A 20,187-nucleotide genomic window follows, 5' to 3' on the forward strand; every position below is an offset into this window, starting at 1 on the left:
ATTTTTCTTTTAATTTCTCTAACAGGTAAATTAAAGTTAAGTAAAGGTTTTCTCTATTGTAATTAGATGTTTTGGTTGGCTCTGATCGTCCCTGAAGAGAATGTTTCTTGAAAAAAATAAACTAGCGGCTAATACTTCCGCTTGAGTCTCATGTTTTGGGTCTGGCTGTTGGTGAACTGTAACGTTGTAAATATGTATTAATAGACATAAAAAGATATGCTTAAACAACAACAACAACAACAACAACAACAATAATAATAATAATAATAATAATAATAATAATAATAATAATCAGACATTAACTAAGATTTCACAATGAACTCTCAGACTAGTGATAAGAAAAGTAAGAGAGCAGCCAGCAGACACTTAAACAGAGTTGCAGGATTACCTGAAAGCAGCAGGAACAAAAGTTACACAGAGAACAATAAGCAAAGAACTGCATTGTAATCATCTCCATTCCTACACTTCACACAAAACTCCTCTGCAAAAACAGCAGTTCAGAGATGTGCATCTCAAAGCATTTAGGCAAGTCAGAACACTTTTGGAACTATATTCTCTGGTCAGACGAGAGAACTCTTTGGCAACAGTTCAGCAAAAGAATGGAACGATGTACCAAGACAAATTAGAAGTGAATTTCATCTCATCGGCCAAGAAACTGAATCTGGGGAGAAGATTGACATTTCAACAAGACAAGGACCCCAAACAGACAGCCAAAATAACTCAAGAAGACCTTGCACAGCTTAGTACTCCCAGTGGACATTTATGGAGGATTCTGAAATTGAGAATTCATCAGAAGGCCCCTCATAACCTTGGGGAATTTAAGACAATTTGCCAAGAGGAATGGGCCACAATTGAACCACAATGCTGCAAAGAGCTAATTACTTCTTACCACAGATGTCTCAAAGCTGTAATTGCCAACAACGGCCTTGCAACATATTACAAATTTGTGGTGTCTGAATATTTTTTCAATCAAAAATCTATTTAAGTTTTAAACATTGCTTTGTTTATACTTGGGAATCTATGCTTATATTTACAATATAAATACAAAGTCAAAAGAGACATTATGTGTGTAAATTTGAATGTACATATTTACTGGAAGTATATTAAATAACAAAAACAAAAGTATTCTGAACACTTACTGTATTTCTCCTCATTGTATGTCTTTCAGAACAAGGTAGGGGTAATGAGTTCTCGTCAACTATAATTACCACTAGTATGCCTAGTAAGAAAATCATCTATCACTAAGACACATTAATTGGAGTTAGATGAAAACATGGCAAAAAATGTGGCCTGACCTTTTTAATAATCTGTTCTTTTCCCTTTCATAAGTAAAGGAAGTTGCAGGGAGCGTAATAGTAATATAGGATGTTATAAAAATCTGCAGCTCACTTTCATCTTTTAGCAAAAGTGTCAGAGAACTAGTACTCTTCTTCCTCTTTGTTGAAAGAGACCATGAGACCATAGTTTAGATAAAAATCTTAGGTTTAATCATAATATTAATAGACAAGCCCTGCAAATAAATAAATAAATAAACAAGCAAATAAGTATCTATCTATCTATCTATATCTATCTATCTATCTATACATACATATATATAGATAGATAGATAGATAGATATATTAGTGTTACAGTGAAATGAAATTTCCTGGCCTAAACTGAAAATTCAAGACACACTGAGTTGAAAACTGATTCATCTGAATGAAACGTCTGGGTTAATTTCCCTGTTCCCTGAGACATTAATGAGACATTGTGCAAGCTTCACGCTGTGAGAAGCGCCCTCGCACGTGACCAGTAACGGAAGTATGTGTGAAATCATGCCTATTTATAGGCCTGCTGCATTCAGGTGTCATGGCATTTCGCACGTTGCGTGACTATGAAACAGCACCTGTAAACCACGTCATCAGCCTCTATTATCTGAAGTAAAGACGTGATTCACAGGCATGCCCCTGTACGACAAAGCTACGCAACGTCTCGTTCCCTTTTCAGGGAGCAGGGTAACATGTTTAACCCAGACGTTCCCTTTCAAAGGGAACTTAACATTGCATGAGCTTCACGCTGTGGGAACAAGTATACCCACTACATCATACTGAGGGTATGGCCTGTCACAGAGACTCCATCAATAGGGACTATGGCTGCACGATTAATGATAATAATTGCACGCCAAAATGATAATCACGATTATTTTGATCAACATTGAGATTATTTATCACGATTATTCATCGATTTTAGGGACAACATATTTTTATTGCACTTTCACATTTAAATAAACAGACCACTGCTTTCACCTCCATGTTGTGCTACATTCCTGCTAATGTACAAATCTTTGAACAACAAAAGTTTACAAAACTAACATGTTTCGTCCATCAAGATAATTTTCACAAAGAAACACAACTTTTATGTTAATAAAAGCCTAAATACAATCGCCAGAAATAAACAGCTTACCATATGCTATAATGAACTACACCACGGTCGCTCCACTTCAACGTCAACATCACCAAGCTTCCGACAACTTTTCCAAACTTGTTTTAAAACATTTTCCATAATTCTGATTTACTATGTGGAGGAATCTTCATCCATGTTTTTTGGGGGGGAATTGTGCACAACATACCTGAATCAGTTTATCTGCAAAGTTTTTTCCTGTTCGGCGTGATGATGTTTCATGTCCCCGACAACGTCTGTAGTCCCATTTAGCAACTTGTTAGTGTCATGATTTCCCCTCACGCAAGCGCTGGAGCAGGCAGCGCAAGCACTAAAATGCGAACTAGTTTCCGGGTTTTGGCATACAAAATGATGTCATCCCTGCACCACTCTATGGTGACTGGCTGTAAGTTTAGGAAGCGCTTGACTTGATATGCAGCGGCGTTTTCTATCAGCAGAGGACGAACTTTAAATGTTACTATTGCAGTCGATCATGTTCATGTAATAGTGGGCAGTCAAAATCGTAATCGAAATCAATATCTGATTAACTGTGTAGCCCTAATAAGGGCATGGCTGGCCGAAATGGCAGCCACATAGACCTAATTGTAGAAGGAGCCAACCTTGCTGAGAAATGTTCCTGTAAGAACTCTGGGACTATAGCCATTGCGCAGTTGAGAGACCGAAATCTATGAGCTGGTTCCCCACAGGGGCCAGCTAAGGGTTCCGGCTAAGGGTGATAAATCAACTCTCTGGTTTGAGACAATAGATTGCTGCAAATGGGAATCTCCCAGGGAGTGCCGTCCACAGAGATATTATCTCAGAGAACCATATACAGTGGGCATTAAAAATGCACATCAAAGGAAAAGGGATCTTACGATTTCATGTGGTATCACGTGGAATCACGCACGTGCTGCAGGCACAGGAAATACAGGACCAGTCATGGTACAGGCAGTCATGTTTCATTTGAATAAACACGGCTTGCTAGTAGATACAGTAGTTCTGCCTGGACATATACTACATATATTCTTTTACCAACCAAACGGTGCTGTTTCTTGTACTGAAGTCTATGATCTGCTTGTGCTTGGCCTGCGGATCTGTGAACTTCTCTCAGAACCGTTGTGCAACAAGCAGCAGAGCACATTAAATGTTGTTGAGCCTGAAAAAATCATAAATAAATGTAAGCCTATCACAAATGTACTCATTACAAGCTAAACAAGACTGCACCTTCAAAAAAACCCAAAAGTGCCTGTTGGGCAGTGAATGCATGGGAGAGGACTCTGGTGGACCAAACATACTGGGCTTTGAGTTCGTTTATTTTGCGTGCCCTCACCTCAGACTGCTGTGGACATGTTTGCTCAAAAGATCTGTGCTTTGTCTCGTAGTGGCGCTTCACGTTGGCACTTTTTATTAGAGCCACAGTCTCTGAGCATATCAGGCAGAGTGGTTTGACACTCGCTGCGGGAAGGATAAAGGCATAGAAAAAAATAATAATGCATCGCCGCTTAGGGCTTCCGTAGGATTGGGTTCAGCAACAAAGAAATTCTTTGTGTTTTTGAAGAGGATGAATCCTGCAACTTTTTCACCAGTTACTTATTGATGACTGGATCTCCCCTTCCCCCAACTATTATCACCTCTCAGCAGCACTTCTCTTTGAGTAAAATGCTTTTGCCTCCATTGCAATGTCATAGACTGCAAATACGTACAAATAACTTGACCTGGACAGAATTTATATGACTCTCCAAGTTTTTTGCTTCTGCTTCTTCTTTTCTATTTGATGAGCCAAAAGATGAAAAGATTACTTAAAGATAATAATTTCTTATTAATCATCCAGTACATTTGCATGTGAATTCAAAGCTATTCAAGCTACAGTAAGTGAGCACATGCATTTTACTCCCTGGATTGCCCAATTAAACAAACGGCATTCCTTTTCTAAAAAAAAGGTTTTAAAAAGTTAGTGGTACTTTAAAAAAAAAAATTGGTCACAACTGTAACTGGTGGGACAGTGAAATAATCAGTTGCTCAATAAGACCCATTATAAAATTGCAAACAATATAGTAGCATATTTTTTCCCCTAGCATGAACAATATTTGGTCATAGTTCTGAAGATGGAAAAAGTCAAACTGCATTTGGCAGTGATTTCTGTCATTGTAAAATAATGTTACAAAGCATTCTTTTATTTTTTGATCCACAGTTAAATAAAAGTTAAACTGGAAAATTAAACGGTAGACTATACAACTGCACCTATTTCTGTACATTGCTTGATCTAAATATTCTACATAACGAATAGACGTGGCACAGGGGAGATTTACTCATTACATTACTTCTGTTCAGAAAACATGCCTTGGAGAGTAAATACTAAAGTTGTGTCCCAAATGACGTTCTATACACTTACACTGTGCACGGAGTACTCTACCATCTAGTGTGTGGATTTTAGAAAGGTAATATCATTACAAATGGAACACTAGCGGGTTTGTAATAACCGGAAGTATAATCCACTTCCTAGTCGACAGCGCTTGAGGTCACATGCACGTAATGCGACCCCGCTAGCTTTAGCCTCAGAGTCAGAGTTTACTGTTTCTGTCAGCGTTATCTTTTATTCCCAACATGACCTCAGTCCTCATCAGACGGTGGCAAAATCGTCACGTGACTGAGGAAGAAATTGTGCGACCTCTAAGTCCTCTAAGGCAGGGAGCATTTTATATTAAACACCGCCGAGAAGGTTTATAAAATTTATAAAGCAGAGTTTCTGCAGCACGGAAGCATGACAGTGATCCGGTCGCGAGTTGCTTAAAAGGTTTAATTTAATTTAAGTTTATTGTCATTATATGGTGTATTTGCGCGCTTGCAGTGTAAATTCTGTTGTTTATTATAACAGAAGTGATGTGTTAGTAACGAGGCCGCGTTGCTGATCACATGCGATGCAGACGCGGTGATACAGAGTGTAGCGCGAGTAAGATCTGTAATGTCTAATTTAAACATTATGTTCAAAAGTAAAACAATATGTCTAAAAGCAGCGACTAACAGAAACCACAAGGTGCAGTGACAGTGAGTTTTTATTATTAATTTAGGACTGGAGTTTAATTCAGTCCTTTTTGTGCATCCATAAAAAATAATGCTATCTCTCTCTCTCTCTCTCTCTTTCTCTCTCTATATATATCTTATTTAGTTTATATTTATATTATATATAAGTACTTATGCATTTTTTTTTTTTTTGGATTCACAAAAAGCACCGAATTAAACTACAGTCCTAAATTAATAATATATATTCTTGTGTGTGTGTGTGTGTTGGGTTCTTTTCTGTTTTGGACAAACAGTTGTGTAAAGTTTTAGTCTGAATTTATATTTGTAACACTCAGTTTGTGGATTTTACTTTAAATAAATAAACAAAAAAAATGCACGGACAGTTTGCCCCGCCCCCATCCGATTAATCGATCAATTGAAAAAATAATCGGCCAACTAATCGATTATGAAAATAATCGTTAGTTGCAGCCCTAATTTTTGTACGGAGCCCCTAAAGGGACATGGTGGGACATTTGAATCCTATAGAACCCCTAGAAAATTTGCTCTGGACTGGAGAAGCAACTTTCCCTGAGGTTCAACCTGAGCCCCAAGTTCCTCACATGGGCGAGAACAAAATATCAATGTTGAATCGCCAACTTCCTGGACCGCGCTAGAATTATCCATTTGTCCAGGTAGTTTAGCACATCGATGCCCTGGGGTCGCAAAGGAGCCAGTGTGGCATCCATGCTCTTTGTGACGGTGTGAGGGGATAAAGCTAGACCAAAAGGAAGAACCGATACTGATACACGTTGCCTCCAAACGTGAACCTCAGGAACTTCCTTTGACTGGGCAATGGAATATGCATCTTTTTTAGATCTATCGTCACAAATCAATCCTCAAACTGAGACTGTTGAATGAAATGTTTGGCATCAACATCAGGAACCTGTATGTCCGAAGAGTACGGTTCAGATGACGCAGATCTAAAATTGGCCACATACCCCATCTTTTCTGTGGACCAGGAAATAACGGCTGTAAAACCCCCCTCCATCAGAGAAGAGGTACATGTTCTATGGCCTCCTTGTACAAGGGAGATCTACTTCCTGGGCTAACGTTGGACTTTGCCTTGTGCTGATTACTGTGGTGAGCACGCTTCTGAAAAGGGGGGGTCAAGCTAGTAACTGGACCCGGTATCCTTTTCTATGGAGGTCAAAATCCATGGCGACACATTTGACAGTAGTTTCCATGCTGCCTGATGGTCTTTAGTGACGTTAACTTTCCACATTTTGTTGGAGGGAAATATCAGATTTTCGTTGCCATGTGACAGCGCGCTGACCAGAGAAAGTGAAAACTTGGGATGACATTGACTAGGGGAGCCCTACAGTAATACCGGGGGCTAACAGACCTAACAACCTTTCGTCCCCTGATACCTCCCTCTGCGGCCCCTCAGGACTGCTTCTTTTTGCCTTTTCAGCCCTGATTATCACTTTAAATCAGGCCTACTAGCAGGCTGCGACCATGGTCACCCAGTCCCCCTGACTTTCTGCTGGGGGAGGCGGGCCACCACACTTGTCTTCTGTGCCTCCCTCAGAGTTCAGCAGGTCTGCCTGGTGACACGTCATGGTGCACTTCCGGGAAAAAGGGGAATTTTCTGTGGTGAGAGGGAGTGCTCTCCTTCTCACTGGCTCTCCTCTCTGCTCAGAGTCAGAGAGGGTGGGTTGACGCGAGCTCCCTTTCCTTGTTTTTTTAAAACCCGCAAGCGAAGCATCGGGTCTGGAGGAAAGAGGGAGATCTTTCAGGGACCCCCAGGATCTTAGCCAGCTAGGTGCCTTGACAGCAGCCAGCCCAGAGTCCTGAGGTTCCAAAACCCATCTCGCTTTGTCTGAGAAGCGAGAGAGCCAGAGCGGAGCCGTGCCATAGCACGGTCCACTCCCATACACACAGAAAGTCTCCCCGCAGTCTCCAGTAATAATACGAGAGAAAGGACTAACACTTCTTGAACTCTCTCTGACTCATATTTTTTTTAAAAGGGACAGAAAAGTAGGGAGAGATACACATATATTTTTGAAAAAATAGAGAGGAAGTGAAGAGTTTTTAGGAGCGTTCACACAAATAGTCTGAAATGCAGTCTTTCGCTGAAGATAATGCTGAAAAATAAGGCTGATGACCTGGTTTACAGTTGGCGTTTTATAGTCACACGACACACAAAATTCCACATAAACGGACGACAGCAGGCCTATAAATTTCACACAGACTTCCGTTATCGGTCACGTGTGAGGGCACTTCCCACAGCGTGAAGCTCACACAACATTGAGTTCCCTTTGAAAGGGAACATAATTTTTAAAAACTGCCAGATATAATATCCGTAATATCAACAAGAAATATATAATTTTTTGTTAAATTTTTATTTAGAATTTATTCAAAAACTATATACTATTGAAAAAAAGACATCCTTTCAATAGAGCATAACTGAGCTAAGCTGACTACTGAGGGCATAAATCATACATTTATTAGCTGGTTGCTCAGAAACCATTACTAATGTAAAAGTGCTTTGCGCAAGTATGCCGCCCCCCTCCTCCCTCTAACATTTCCACATTTAGTGTTACAATCTAAAACTGAAATGGATTTATATCATAAATTTGAATCTTGAAGTGACCCATTATTACTTAAACAAGGCGCTGTAATATCATATGGAAACAAATGATTCTACACTGTTTGGTCAAAAGTGACCTGACCATCACCAAACTGTTGCCACAAAGTTGAAAGCACATACAGGATGTCTTTGTAGTCTGTAGCATTACAATTTTCCTTCACTGGAGCTAAGAGGCCCAAACAGGTTCCAGCATGACAATGCCCCTGTGCACAAAGCGAGATCCTTGAAAGCATGGTTTGCCAAGTTTTGAGTGGAAGAACAAACCTCAACCCCACTGAGCACCATTGGAAAGTCAAATGCAAATTCATGCCAAATGTGCACAAGGCCTCCTCAGCCAACATCACTACCTGACCTAATGCTTTTGTGGCTGAATGAGAAAATCCCCACAGCCACACTCCAAAATCTAGTGGAAAGCCTTCCCAGAAGTGGGATTAATCTGGAATGGCATGTTCAAAAATCACATATGGCTATGATGGCCATGTGTCCACAGATTTCGGGACATATAGTGTATATTCATTATGGGCTTCTAATAACATTTCTAATGTAGCAAATCATGATTATGGCCTCAACAAAACGTCAGTTGGAGAATATTTTGGCTATGAGGTGTTCTGTCCTCGCACTGCACATAAATATTCCTCACAGTGAAGCTTACCTGAGTCCGATCACACACAATTCAACATAATATGAATTACATTAGAGCTTTCTTGTGCTCATATTTGAAACAATCACTGTTTAATGCGCCTCAAAAACATTTTCCCCCAACAGCAGGAATTACAACTGCAGGAGGTTCCCTCTTATGGACTAAAGAAGACGCTGATTACCGGTCAGACCGTCACTTAGCAGCTCATCAAGGTCTTTATTAAGCAGAGAAGCCATTATTATATGCTTTGCATGCAGTACATCAACGAAGAGCTAAACAATCTCAAGGCTGGAATATAAATGGACCATTCGGAGCGCTCTAATCAGGCCAACACAATTACACATTGTCAGTCAGTTGTTAGAAGGACCTTGTCAACAATGCTATGCTTTGCTGCACTTGCTAATAATAAGAAATGTTCAAACCATGGTCGGCTTAAAGAGAAAGCACAGGATGAATTGTCCAAGGCTGTGAGCAGGGCAAACAAAATATAACTGCTCTGTAGACCAGAAATAGTGGTTTAAAAGAAAGAAGGTATAAAAAAATAAACTTGCTTACATCTAGATATCTGTGCCTGATGTGAGTGAAAGTAGGAAGCGATTCTTACGTCTGACGTCTCGGAAGTAAATGGTCTGTCTGTTAGGGTTGAGGAGCTGGATGACCGAGTCGTCGTTGTTTTTCACCCGGCAGCTGATGGTGGCCGTTTCACCCTCAATCACGGACACGTTTGCCGTCACCAGGTTCTGACCCTGTGCTATACAGCCAAAGGAAGAAAACACAATCTCTTAGTACTTTGGATCATAACGATGAAAAAAATCTTTAAACATGATATATATTAGTGAGGCTGCATTAGTGCAAAAAATGGGACAAAACCTTAATAAGACAGACTTTCCTACTATTATCTACTTTTACAGCATAATATCTCTCAAACAAACAAACAAAAAAAACCCAACCAAACAAAAAACCCTCCTGAATGTTTGTACTTTAATATTTTAAGTCTTAGTTTTTTTATACTGTGCTCATACTGTGCTTTTTTTTTTACTTGATCACACGTCGTAAAATTATTCTTTGGTAATCAGATTGATGGTCTTCAAGCAAATAACACAATGTGCACACCGGCAGCTGATTTAACGCAATCATGACCAAAGACAGTCAACAAATGTTCTGGCAATGTCTGGCATTTCTAATGCTCGGACTCTCGTCTAAAAGCCACCAATAGGAGGAAAGCATAGGATGAGACAAAAAAAAAAAAATCACAGCTACAAATATGGTAATGGAAACAGCAAAATATAAACAAACTTGATAAAGAACAGGAAAAAATAGTAAAATCAGTTTAACCGTATTATTATTTATGCAACCCCATTTTCTTTAGGCGTGTAAGAAAGTGGTCAATTTGAAAGATGGACCAATGGAAATGAAAGAAAGAGTTTGATTTACTATCATACTAATACACTTACACTTACAGGAATGGAGAAACTGAAAGCTCACAATATCTATAATGTTATTTCTTTAAACAATCGTACTATGTAGACAATTTTTTTGAAAAACTATGGAAATACTAAGGATGATGAATTTACTACACCAATTTTTGTTATAAGATGGTAAAAGGGATACAAATGATGTTCTAACTTGGTATTAAAACACACTTTATAACAAGCATGCCAAACACGGTCGGATTTACATAGAGAGAAAAGCTAGAAATTGCGCAGGGAATGTTAAAAACCTGGTGTTCTGGACGTATTGATTTTACACGGCCGTGTGTTTAACTGGTGAGTGTGAAGCAGCTGCGCTACAAGCCTGCAGATCACAGCAGGGAGAAGAGAACTGGTAATTGCCGCTCAAGGCAGAACTTTATCGGACCTCTCCATCTAAACACATGGTGATGGAGGCTGGCAATCAACACTAAGCTCTTGATGGCATAATATCTGCTTGCGATGTAAGCCTACACACACACACACTCACACACACACACACACACAAACACAAGCATAAACATAACCACCCACCTTCTCCCACACACTAAGTCTAACCTTTTACAACTGTTGCTAATTAGAATCAGCAACACTCTCAATCATATCAGCTCATGTTCATGCTCACAACTGATTTTTTTTTTTTCTGTTTAGAGAAAGCACATCCACTTGGTTTAGATTTATATTCCCACAGCCAAAAAATGCCAGAATGCTTTTAAATACCTCAAACTCCCACACAATAAGAAAGGCAACCTTTAACGATAGCTGGAAAGTAAACAAGCAATGCAAATTTGCATGATCGAGCAATCAGCCACCTCGAACCCCTTGTGATATTTAAGACTACAAAAAGCGCCTCAATTTCCCAACTTCGACAGGTACATAAATAAATAAATAAATGAGAAAACAGCTTGGCTAACATGATTCACAAATCACCTGGCCTAGGTGCAGTATAACACACCACCACTGGAAATAAAGCAAGTAAACAACATTATTATGTCCTGCTCATGTGGGAATGTTGGATATAATATTGCTTTTCTTTATGAATGGGTATTAGCGAGCACAGCAGGCACGGGGTGTCATAGACACAAGAGATATGCTGTGCTGCCGCAAACTGCGACCGTGCCTGAGGTTAAACATCCGTGACTCTGGGATTCAGACTGCCACACTGGCACTGCGGAGGGAGGAAAAAAATAAAAAGAAAACATAAATAAATAAATGAAACCTCCAGGCTTGGCTTGAAAGACTGTCAATGGCTCAGGAAAAGGTTTCAGCTCACTGTCTGCTGGGGAATATTCTTGAGAACAAATCCAATAAAACGGTTTAATTCTCTTCTTCTGTTTTCCTCTAAAAATGCTGGATTATTGAATCCACCAAAGGCGTTTGTTCTCAAGATGACTGAGCTATGATATTTAGATAAATAAAGACAGATGTGTTTTAGGCTTTGGATAATCTTCAACATTTCTGCATTTAAGAGCTATTTCTAAGCTCGACTTGCAGAGACCAATCCACTATCATGTGCGTAATGCGGTATATTATTCAGCTATTAATCTTAAAGCATATTATTCAGTAGTGTTGTGGTACTCGATACCAGTCTTAGTCTTGAGACCATATATCAATCGTCTTGGTCTTGTCATAATCTCGGGGTGAAATTTTACTTGGTTGTCTTGGTCTCGACCTATGAAGACTTGAAATATTTTTTCAACACCACCCATCGATCCATTTTCTACACTGCTTATCCTACACAGGGAATCGGGGAGACTGGAGCTTGTCCCAGCGGACTCGGGGCGCGGGACAACCTGGACGGGGTGCCAACCCATTGCAGGTCACAATTGCACACACACTAACACACATATTCACACACTATTGACGATTGAAGAGCGGGTCTTTGGACTGGGGGAGGAAACCGGAGTACCCAGAGGAAACCCATGAAGCATGGGGAGAACATGCAAGATCCACAAACACAGGGCAGAGGCAGGAATCAAACCCCCAACCCTGGATGTGCGAGGTAAATGTGCTAACCGCTAACCACTACGCCACCATGCTCCCACTATGGTCCTGGTTTGATGCAGTCTTGGCTAAGGTGGTCTTGAACCCAACACAATTATTTGGTAACGACTATGCATCATTGAGACACTACAGTGAAATAGGGTAGGGTAATAGGTATCTAGTTATGAAAGTGAGGAATGTACGTTTAGACTCTCTGAGAGGTACTGTGACTTCAAGAGGTTATTCACCATTCAACCAATCTTACAGGATTCACCATAATGCCACATGGATCTCTAAAGTAGCATAACATGAAGAAGGAATGACTATATCAGGCAATGCACCAAAGATCATGACAGTATTTCTGATGTATGATCTCCAGGCAAGTAGTAAAAGCTCCAGTTTGTTGCCCAGTAATGATTTGGTAGCCCTGAAACCAAACAAATCTTAAAAGTGGAAGCTAACACCAGGGATCCCAAGTGGAGCAACAGAAAAGTATTTTCCCTCAGCGTTCATCACAGCCATCTGTGGCCAGAAGCCCAAGAGAGCAAAATTGTCTGTGCTTTTAGGGAGGAGTGGCATAATGTCTCTCCTTTATCAATCACAGAGCCCCGACCAATCATGGGCATCTGTGAGTTCATACATATGGCCAGATAGAGTTTTCCTCCAAGTGAGAGGACACCCGACCATAACACTCAAATGTACATTTTGAATATCCCATTCCAGATTTAGTCCCCCTTTGCTGTTTTAATAACCTCCACTCTTCTGAGAAGCTTTCCCACTAGATTTTGGAGTGTGACTGTGGGAATGTGTGCTCATTCAGCCATAAAAACTTTAATGAGGTCAGTCATTGATGTAGGATGAGGAGGCCCGGGTGCAGTCAGCGTTCCAGTTCATCCCAAAGGTCCAAAATGAGTGAGGTTGAGGTCAATGCTTTGTGCAGGCTACTCAAGTTCTTCCACTCCATCCAACCATCCATCCATCTTTTATACCGCTTATCCTTTTTTCAGGGCCACGGAGAACCTGGAGCCTATCCCAGGGAGCATCGGGCACAAGGCGGGGTACAATCACATACACATTCACACACCCATTCATACACTACGGACACTTTAGACATGCCAATCAGCCTACCACGCATGTCTTTGGACTGGGGGAGGAAGCCAGAGTACCCGGAGGAAATCCCCGCAGCACGGGGAGAACACGCAAACTCCGCACACACAGGGCCATGGTGGGAATTGAACACCTGACCCTGGAGGAGTGCGGCTAACCACTAAGCCACCGTGCGCCCCGTCTTCCACTCCAAACTTGGCAAACCAAGTCTTCATGGACATCACTTTGTGCAGAGGGGCATTGTCATGCTGAAGCAGGTTTTGGCCTCTTAGTTCCAGTGAAGGGAAATTGTAATGCTACAGCATACAAAGGCATCCTATACAATTGTGTGCTTCCAACTTTGTGGCACCAGTTTGGGGACAAACCACATATGTGTGTGATGGTCAGGTGTCCACAAACCTGACCATCATCATCAAGCCATATAGTGTATACTGTAACTGAAGCAGGTTAATACCTGGGCTGCGTAAAGTGTGCACTATAGAAAAGTGTTGATTAATAAGTTAACCTGCTCAAGAGAAGAAGAGGTTCTTTAGGAACATGCATTGTCTTGTCCATTCACAGCAGGGTCATGGCTGCAGCATTTCTTTCTTTTTATTTCAGAATAGGCTCAACTGTCAAGCAAGAACTCAGTGCAGTGTGGTTAGTAGGTCCTGCTGAAAAAAATATACAGTGGCCTGGATTTATCCTTTGATGGATGAACGAGCAGGAGAATCAGGTAAGGGTCAGTGGAGTGGTTAGTGGTGTCTGTGCTTGAGTAAGGGAAAGGGGGAGGAGGAGCAGCACACAAACCCCTTCATCAATCCTCAAAGGAAAGCCTGCTGTTCTGATCCCATCTCACTACAAACCACAGCTCTAAATCCTTCTAACATTCAACCTGAGAACAAAACCCTCACTTGATCTGAAACAATCAGGATCAGTGGAGATGTTAATTATGTGGTTAATACTGTGGGCATAACATTATATATTAAATACAGTGTGTCTGCTTGTGAATGTAAAAGTATAATTGAAATGTGTGGTCAGGATGCAAATCAGCTGTGCTGTCATCACTTCATGGTTTTTAAAGATTTGATTAAAATGTGCCTGCTTAATCAGACACTCTCCAAGGAAAAGGAATAAATGAATTGCATAAGAGAATGTGAAAAATGGCTGAAACATGAGTTTTTATTAAGTGCTTGATTCAATAACTGCATGTATATAATCCACAAATGTAAATATTATTTAATGTATAATGCATTATTAACATGTTTTATTATGTTATTATATTATCATATTTAGTGAGTGATTTCAAAACCATATTACTCTGTTTTATTACAAAACATTATTTATTTTCACTGGCACACCCAGATTGCTATAAAACAATGACCAAAGTATCAGGAAAATTTTAAATTTTACATTTATTTGCATTTTGTTATCTACAGTGCCCTCTGAAAGTTTTAGGAACAGCAAGGCCAGTCCTATTGTTTTCTTTTTTTTTTTTGCTATACATTGAAGACATTTGGTTTTGAGATAAAAATATGAATGAGACTATAGATCAGAATTTAATCTTTAATTTCCTGATATTTACATCTATATGTGTTAAACAACTTAAAACATAGCACCTTTGGTGGCAAATTACCCAATAACTGCATCAAGCCGGTGACCCAGTGTTATCACCAAACTGTTGCATTTTTCTTTTGTGTTGCTTTTCCAGGCTTGTACTTCAGCTTCTTACAGTTGTTTGTTTTGGGTTGTTTCTTCCATCAGTCTCCTCTTCAGGAGGCGAAATGCATGCTCAACTGGGTTAAGGTCTAGTGATTGACTTGGCCAGTCTAAAACCTTCCACTTTTCCCCTCGATGAAGTCCTTTGTTAAGTTGGCAGTGCTTTTTGTCTTGCTGCATAATGAAGTTCCTCCCAATTAGACTGGATGCACTTCTCTGTAAACTGGAAGACAGATTGTTTCTGTAGACTTCTGAATTCCTTCTGCTGCTACCATCATGAGTTACATCATCAATAATGATTCGTGAGCCCATTCCAGAATAAGCCATGCAAACCAAAACCATGACACTAACTCCACCATGCTTGACGGATGAGCTTGTATGTTTTGGATCATGAGCAGATCCATTCTTTCTCCACAATTTGGTCTTTCTATCACTTTGGTAGAGGTTAATCTTGATTTAAGAACTTTTGTTTCTTTGTGATTTCCAATATGGCCTTCTGATTTTTAATGCTCATGAGAGGTTTGCATCTTGTAGTGTGGTCTCTAGCATATATATAAGAAATTCTATATTCATGAAAATACTGTAATTTAAATTTTGTACCAAGTGTTGTCCATTTTGCAAACCTGTGTGCATAAAAGTGGCATATGGAATTACAGAACTGATCCACAATTCTTCCCCAAGAATTCTTCAATGAGAACGCCAACCTATGTTTAAGAGCCCCTTCCCCAAACAAGCCCAGAATAGGTCCTGGGTGCTGTCTCGAGCCAAGTGTAAAAACAGCTATTGACAACTTTCCAAAAATAATATGTAGATTTAGATCCCAGTGAGTAAGTCAGAGGCGACAAGGAGAAATTGGCTGAGACGCCATGAGGTAGAAACCTAGAGATCTACCAGACTCAAAAGGGAACTCGTCCTCTCCTGGGAACCCCGGATAATAAATCATTGCTCTTATACAGTATAGCTGTATACTATGAGATCAAACATTATGTGTGTTGAATGATCAACATGAGAATGTTGTGAATAGGGGATAACCACATATATTCTGGGATAACCAATTTTAGTCTTTATTATTACAGCCACAATTCTTATGTGTGTGAATATACATAGGCATAACATTAAATCCACCTGCCTAATATTATATAGATCCCCCTTGTGCCACCAAAACTGCTCTGACCTGTCAAGACATGAACTCTACAAGACCTCTGAAGATGTGCTATGGCATCTGGCACCAAGATATTAGCAGCAGATCCTTTACGTTCTAGAAGTTGCGAAGTGTGGTCTCCATGAATTGGGCTTGTTTGTCTAGCACATCCCACGGATGCTCAATCGGATTGACATCTGGGGAATTTGGAGGCCAAGTCAACACCTTGAACTCTTTGTCATGTTCCTCAAACCTTTCTTGAACAATTTTGGCAGTGTTGCAGGAAGCATTATCCTAGTGAAAGAGGCCATTAGGGAATACCATTGCCATGAAGGGGTGTACTTGCCCTGCATCAATGTTTAGGTAGGTGGTATGTGTCAAAGTAAAATCCACATGAATGCCAGGACACAAGGTTTCCCAGCAGAACACTGCCCAGAACATCAATCTGCTTCTGACAGCTTGCGTTCATCCCATAGTGCATCCTGGTGCCATCTTATCCCCAGGTAGGCAACCTTCTTCTATTGCTCCATGATCCAGTTCTGATGATCACATGCCCATTGAAGGCACTTTTGATGGTGGACAGGGGTCAGCATGGGCACTCTTATGGGTCTGCGGCTATGAAGCTCCATACGCAGAAAAGCGCGATGCACTATGTGTTCTGACACCTAATGCTGCAGTGTACAAAAACATACTATACTGTACACGTGTGCTTCCAACTCTGTGGCAACAATTTGTGGAAGACCCAGATATAGATGTGATGGTCTGTTGTCCACATACTTTTGGCCATATAGTGTATTGACCTACACAAAGTGTGATCTTCTACACAAATGCTGCTTGCCAGCATAAATGTGATAAAGGTGAGAATGCTGCAGTTACAAATGGAACATTGAGTGAATATTTTCCTCCATGAAGGAGTACAAAGAAGGAGAGTTTGTCCTTCATGTTTTAAACCAAAGATAATACACCAAGAAGTACTAAAATGCCAATCCATTCAGGTCTGGAATGTATTTCATAAAGACTAGGTCGTGATCTTTCTAGTGACAGCCAACCAAAATTGATCAGGATTGAAAATTATTTTCATTCTCTTCTATTATTTGCTGCACTGCCTAAAATTGATTGAAATGTTACTGAAATTGACCTATTCATGTGTGCTCTGTGAATACACTTGTGCTGAATTTTCTTTTAACTGAACTGGGTAGTGAGGCGCACAAAACACCCTGGGCATGTGTGGGAGAACACTGTAATCTTTTGCATCACCTCCATGGTTATTGTGGAGGAAATGCTCTATATAGATTGTACAACCCCAATTCCAAAAAAGTTGGGACGCTGTGTAAAATGCAAATAAATGTAAATAAAAACAGAATGCAATGATCTGCAAATCTCATAAGACCATATATTATTCACAATAGAACATAGAAAGCATATTAAATGTTTAAACTGAGTAAATGTATCATTTTATGCCAAAAAATAAGGTAATTTTGAATTTGATGGCCACAACACATCTCAAAAAAGTTGGGATGAGGACAACAAAAGGCTGGAAAAGTAAGCAATATTGCATGCCTGTGATCTTCGGGCCCTCAGGCGGCACTGCATTAAAAACAGGCATGGTTCTGTAATGGAAATCACTGCATGGGCTCAGAAACACTTCCAGAACACATTGTCTGTGAACACGGTTCACCGTGCCATCCACAAATGCTGGTTAAAGCTCTATCATGCAAAGAAGAAGCCATATTTGAACATTATCCAGAAACGCCGCCGTCTTCTCTGGGCCAAAGCTCATTTAAAATGGACTGCGGCAAAGTGGAAACGAATCGAAATTTGAAATTCTTTGTGGAAACCATGGACACCGTGGCCTCTAAACTAAAGAGCACTAAAGAGGAGGGGGACCATCCGGCTTTTTATCAGCACTCAGTTCAAAAGCCTGCATCTCTGATGGTATGAAGGTGCATTAGTGCCTATGGAAAGGGCAGCTTGCACATCTGTAAAGGCACCATCAATGCTGAAAGGTATATACAGGTTTTAGAGCAACATATGCTTCCATCCAGATTCCATCCCATCTTTACTTCTGAGAGACTCTGCTTCTCAAAGATACTCTTTTTATACCCAATCATGTTACTGACCTGTTGCTAATTAACCTAAATAGTTGCAAAATGTTCCTCCAGCTGTTTCTTTTTAGTAATACTTGCTTTTTCAGCCTTTTGTTGCCCCATACCAACATTTTACACAGCATCCCAACTTTTTTGGAATTGGGGTTGTATAGGCATCAGTTGATGTGAATGTTAACGTGAATGTTTCCATTTATCTCTAGTAGAAATACATTTTCCCACAGGGTTGCTGGGTCAACTCATTCATTTTCCTTGGCCTTGGCTATTTTGCACCAGGAGGATCAGCTCCCTGAGAAATACTGAGCTACTTCCCCCAACACCCTTCAAAAGAACTTGAAATTCTTCTTAAACCTTTTAAACTGTGACACTTATAAACTCCTGTGAAAGGGAAGGTCACTGAATAGAGCTGAAATATATTTTGATTTGCAATACCATAAATGCAGAAACAGCAGGCATGTGTATGGTATTTAATGTTTTTGTTGGAGGGCATGCAAATAGACAAGCCAACAATGCACTATAAAAACTCTCTAAAAAGTACAGCAAATACAATTATTACAATATTATAGAAGTAAATAAAATATACCTGTTATTATCTGGGTAGCTCCTGAGGAAGCACAGGGACAAAAGATATGACATACATGTTAAAACATGGAATTTTGGTTTTTCACTGTACAATGCCAAGCATGGAAACATGATATGGACAGTGCAATACTAGCAGACATAATATAACCTGAATTCAACTCGCTACAGCATTTCAGAGTTAAAGTAAGACACTACAGGTGAACAGGGTCATTTTTCTAAACAACAGACATCATAGTTGATTACTGACTAGAGTAATTTCTTACAAATATTTTTTTTTATATAAGTTTTTGAAAATACTATTTTTTTAATGTAAATTAGGCTTCATCTAATTAAATGTGAGTAAATTTGCATTCTTAATAAAAAATAAAATACAGCCTTCTGATGATGTCATGTCAACACAAGTAACGGCACAGAAACTAAATTTCCCATCAGCCGAAGCACATCACATGACCTGGTCATAAGGCTTTTCTGTTTCTTTGTCAAGAGTTTGTCTTGTCTTAACTATTGTCATCTCTAGTCTGCATGCGTTTCTCGCCATGTAGTCATTCATGTTCATTGTTGTTACTTTCTTATTGTTCTGTTCTTGTTTAATTTGATAATAAATAGCCTGCACTTACATCTGCCTTCATCTCCAATCCCTGACATGATGTTGAAATTAAAATATTGATTTCACTGTGAACACTCTTGAAGGAAAGACATTTGCAGAATAGTTTACTGGAGTCATTTGTGTTTTATTGTTTAATCACTCTGCATAAGGGCATCAGCAAAGTACCATAAATGTAATCAAGAAACTACCACATGCTGTTATAAATGTTTTATTTTTAATGTCATTAAAAAAAAAAAAAACATAAATCTGACATATCTCACAGTTATTAAGGTTTTGATAATTTTCTCTGTAATATCCTCTTAATTAGAGATAAGAATGAACATGTTTCATTTTTGGTTCTAAATATATATATTTTTTAAAAAAAACTGATTCTGAGAAAATATACAATATGATTTCAGGTTTCCCCTCTTGCAGGTGTGGTCTGTAAGGTTTCTAAAACAAATTGACATATATGTAATAATGACAAACTGAAATATAATGTTTGTGCGGAGTGGGTGGTCATGGTGGTTGTAAGTGGAAAAATCTGTGAAATAAACAATTTAATGTTTTAATAGTTTATATTGCTACACTGTAAGAGAAAAAATGTCATAAACGTAATTTATCCAAGTAATACCACCCCAATTCCAAAAAAGTTGGGACGCTGTGTAAAATGTAAATAAAAACAGAATGCAATGATTTTGCAAATCTCATAAACCCATATGTTATTCACAATAGAACATAGAAAACATATCAAATGTTTAAACTGAGCAAATGCACAAATTTAAGAAAAAAATAAGGTCTTAAAATG

General features: G+C 39.5%; 1 protein-coding gene across 1 annotated transcript in view; it reads right to left on the minus strand.

Annotated features, from left to right (window-relative positions):
- cadm1b (cell adhesion molecule 1b) overlaps nt 1–20,187 on the minus strand; it is a 207,219-nt gene that overhangs the window by 61,670 nt on the left and 125,362 nt on the right. The window contains exons 2-3 of the mRNA XM_053646293.1: nt 18,795–18,815; nt 9,313–9,459 (exon numbers count right to left, since the gene is read on the minus strand). Coding sequence (XP_053502268.1) covers nt 9,313–9,459; nt 18,795–18,815 — 168 coding nt within the window. The remainder of the gene's footprint in view (nt 1–9,312; nt 9,460–18,794; nt 18,816–20,187) is intronic.

This window comes from Ictalurus furcatus, chromosome 17, assembly GCF_023375685.1.
Source record: "Ictalurus furcatus strain D&B chromosome 17, Billie_1.0, whole genome shotgun sequence".
NCBI classification, from domain to species: Eukaryota; Metazoa; Chordata; class Actinopteri; order Siluriformes; family Ictaluridae; genus Ictalurus; species Ictalurus furcatus.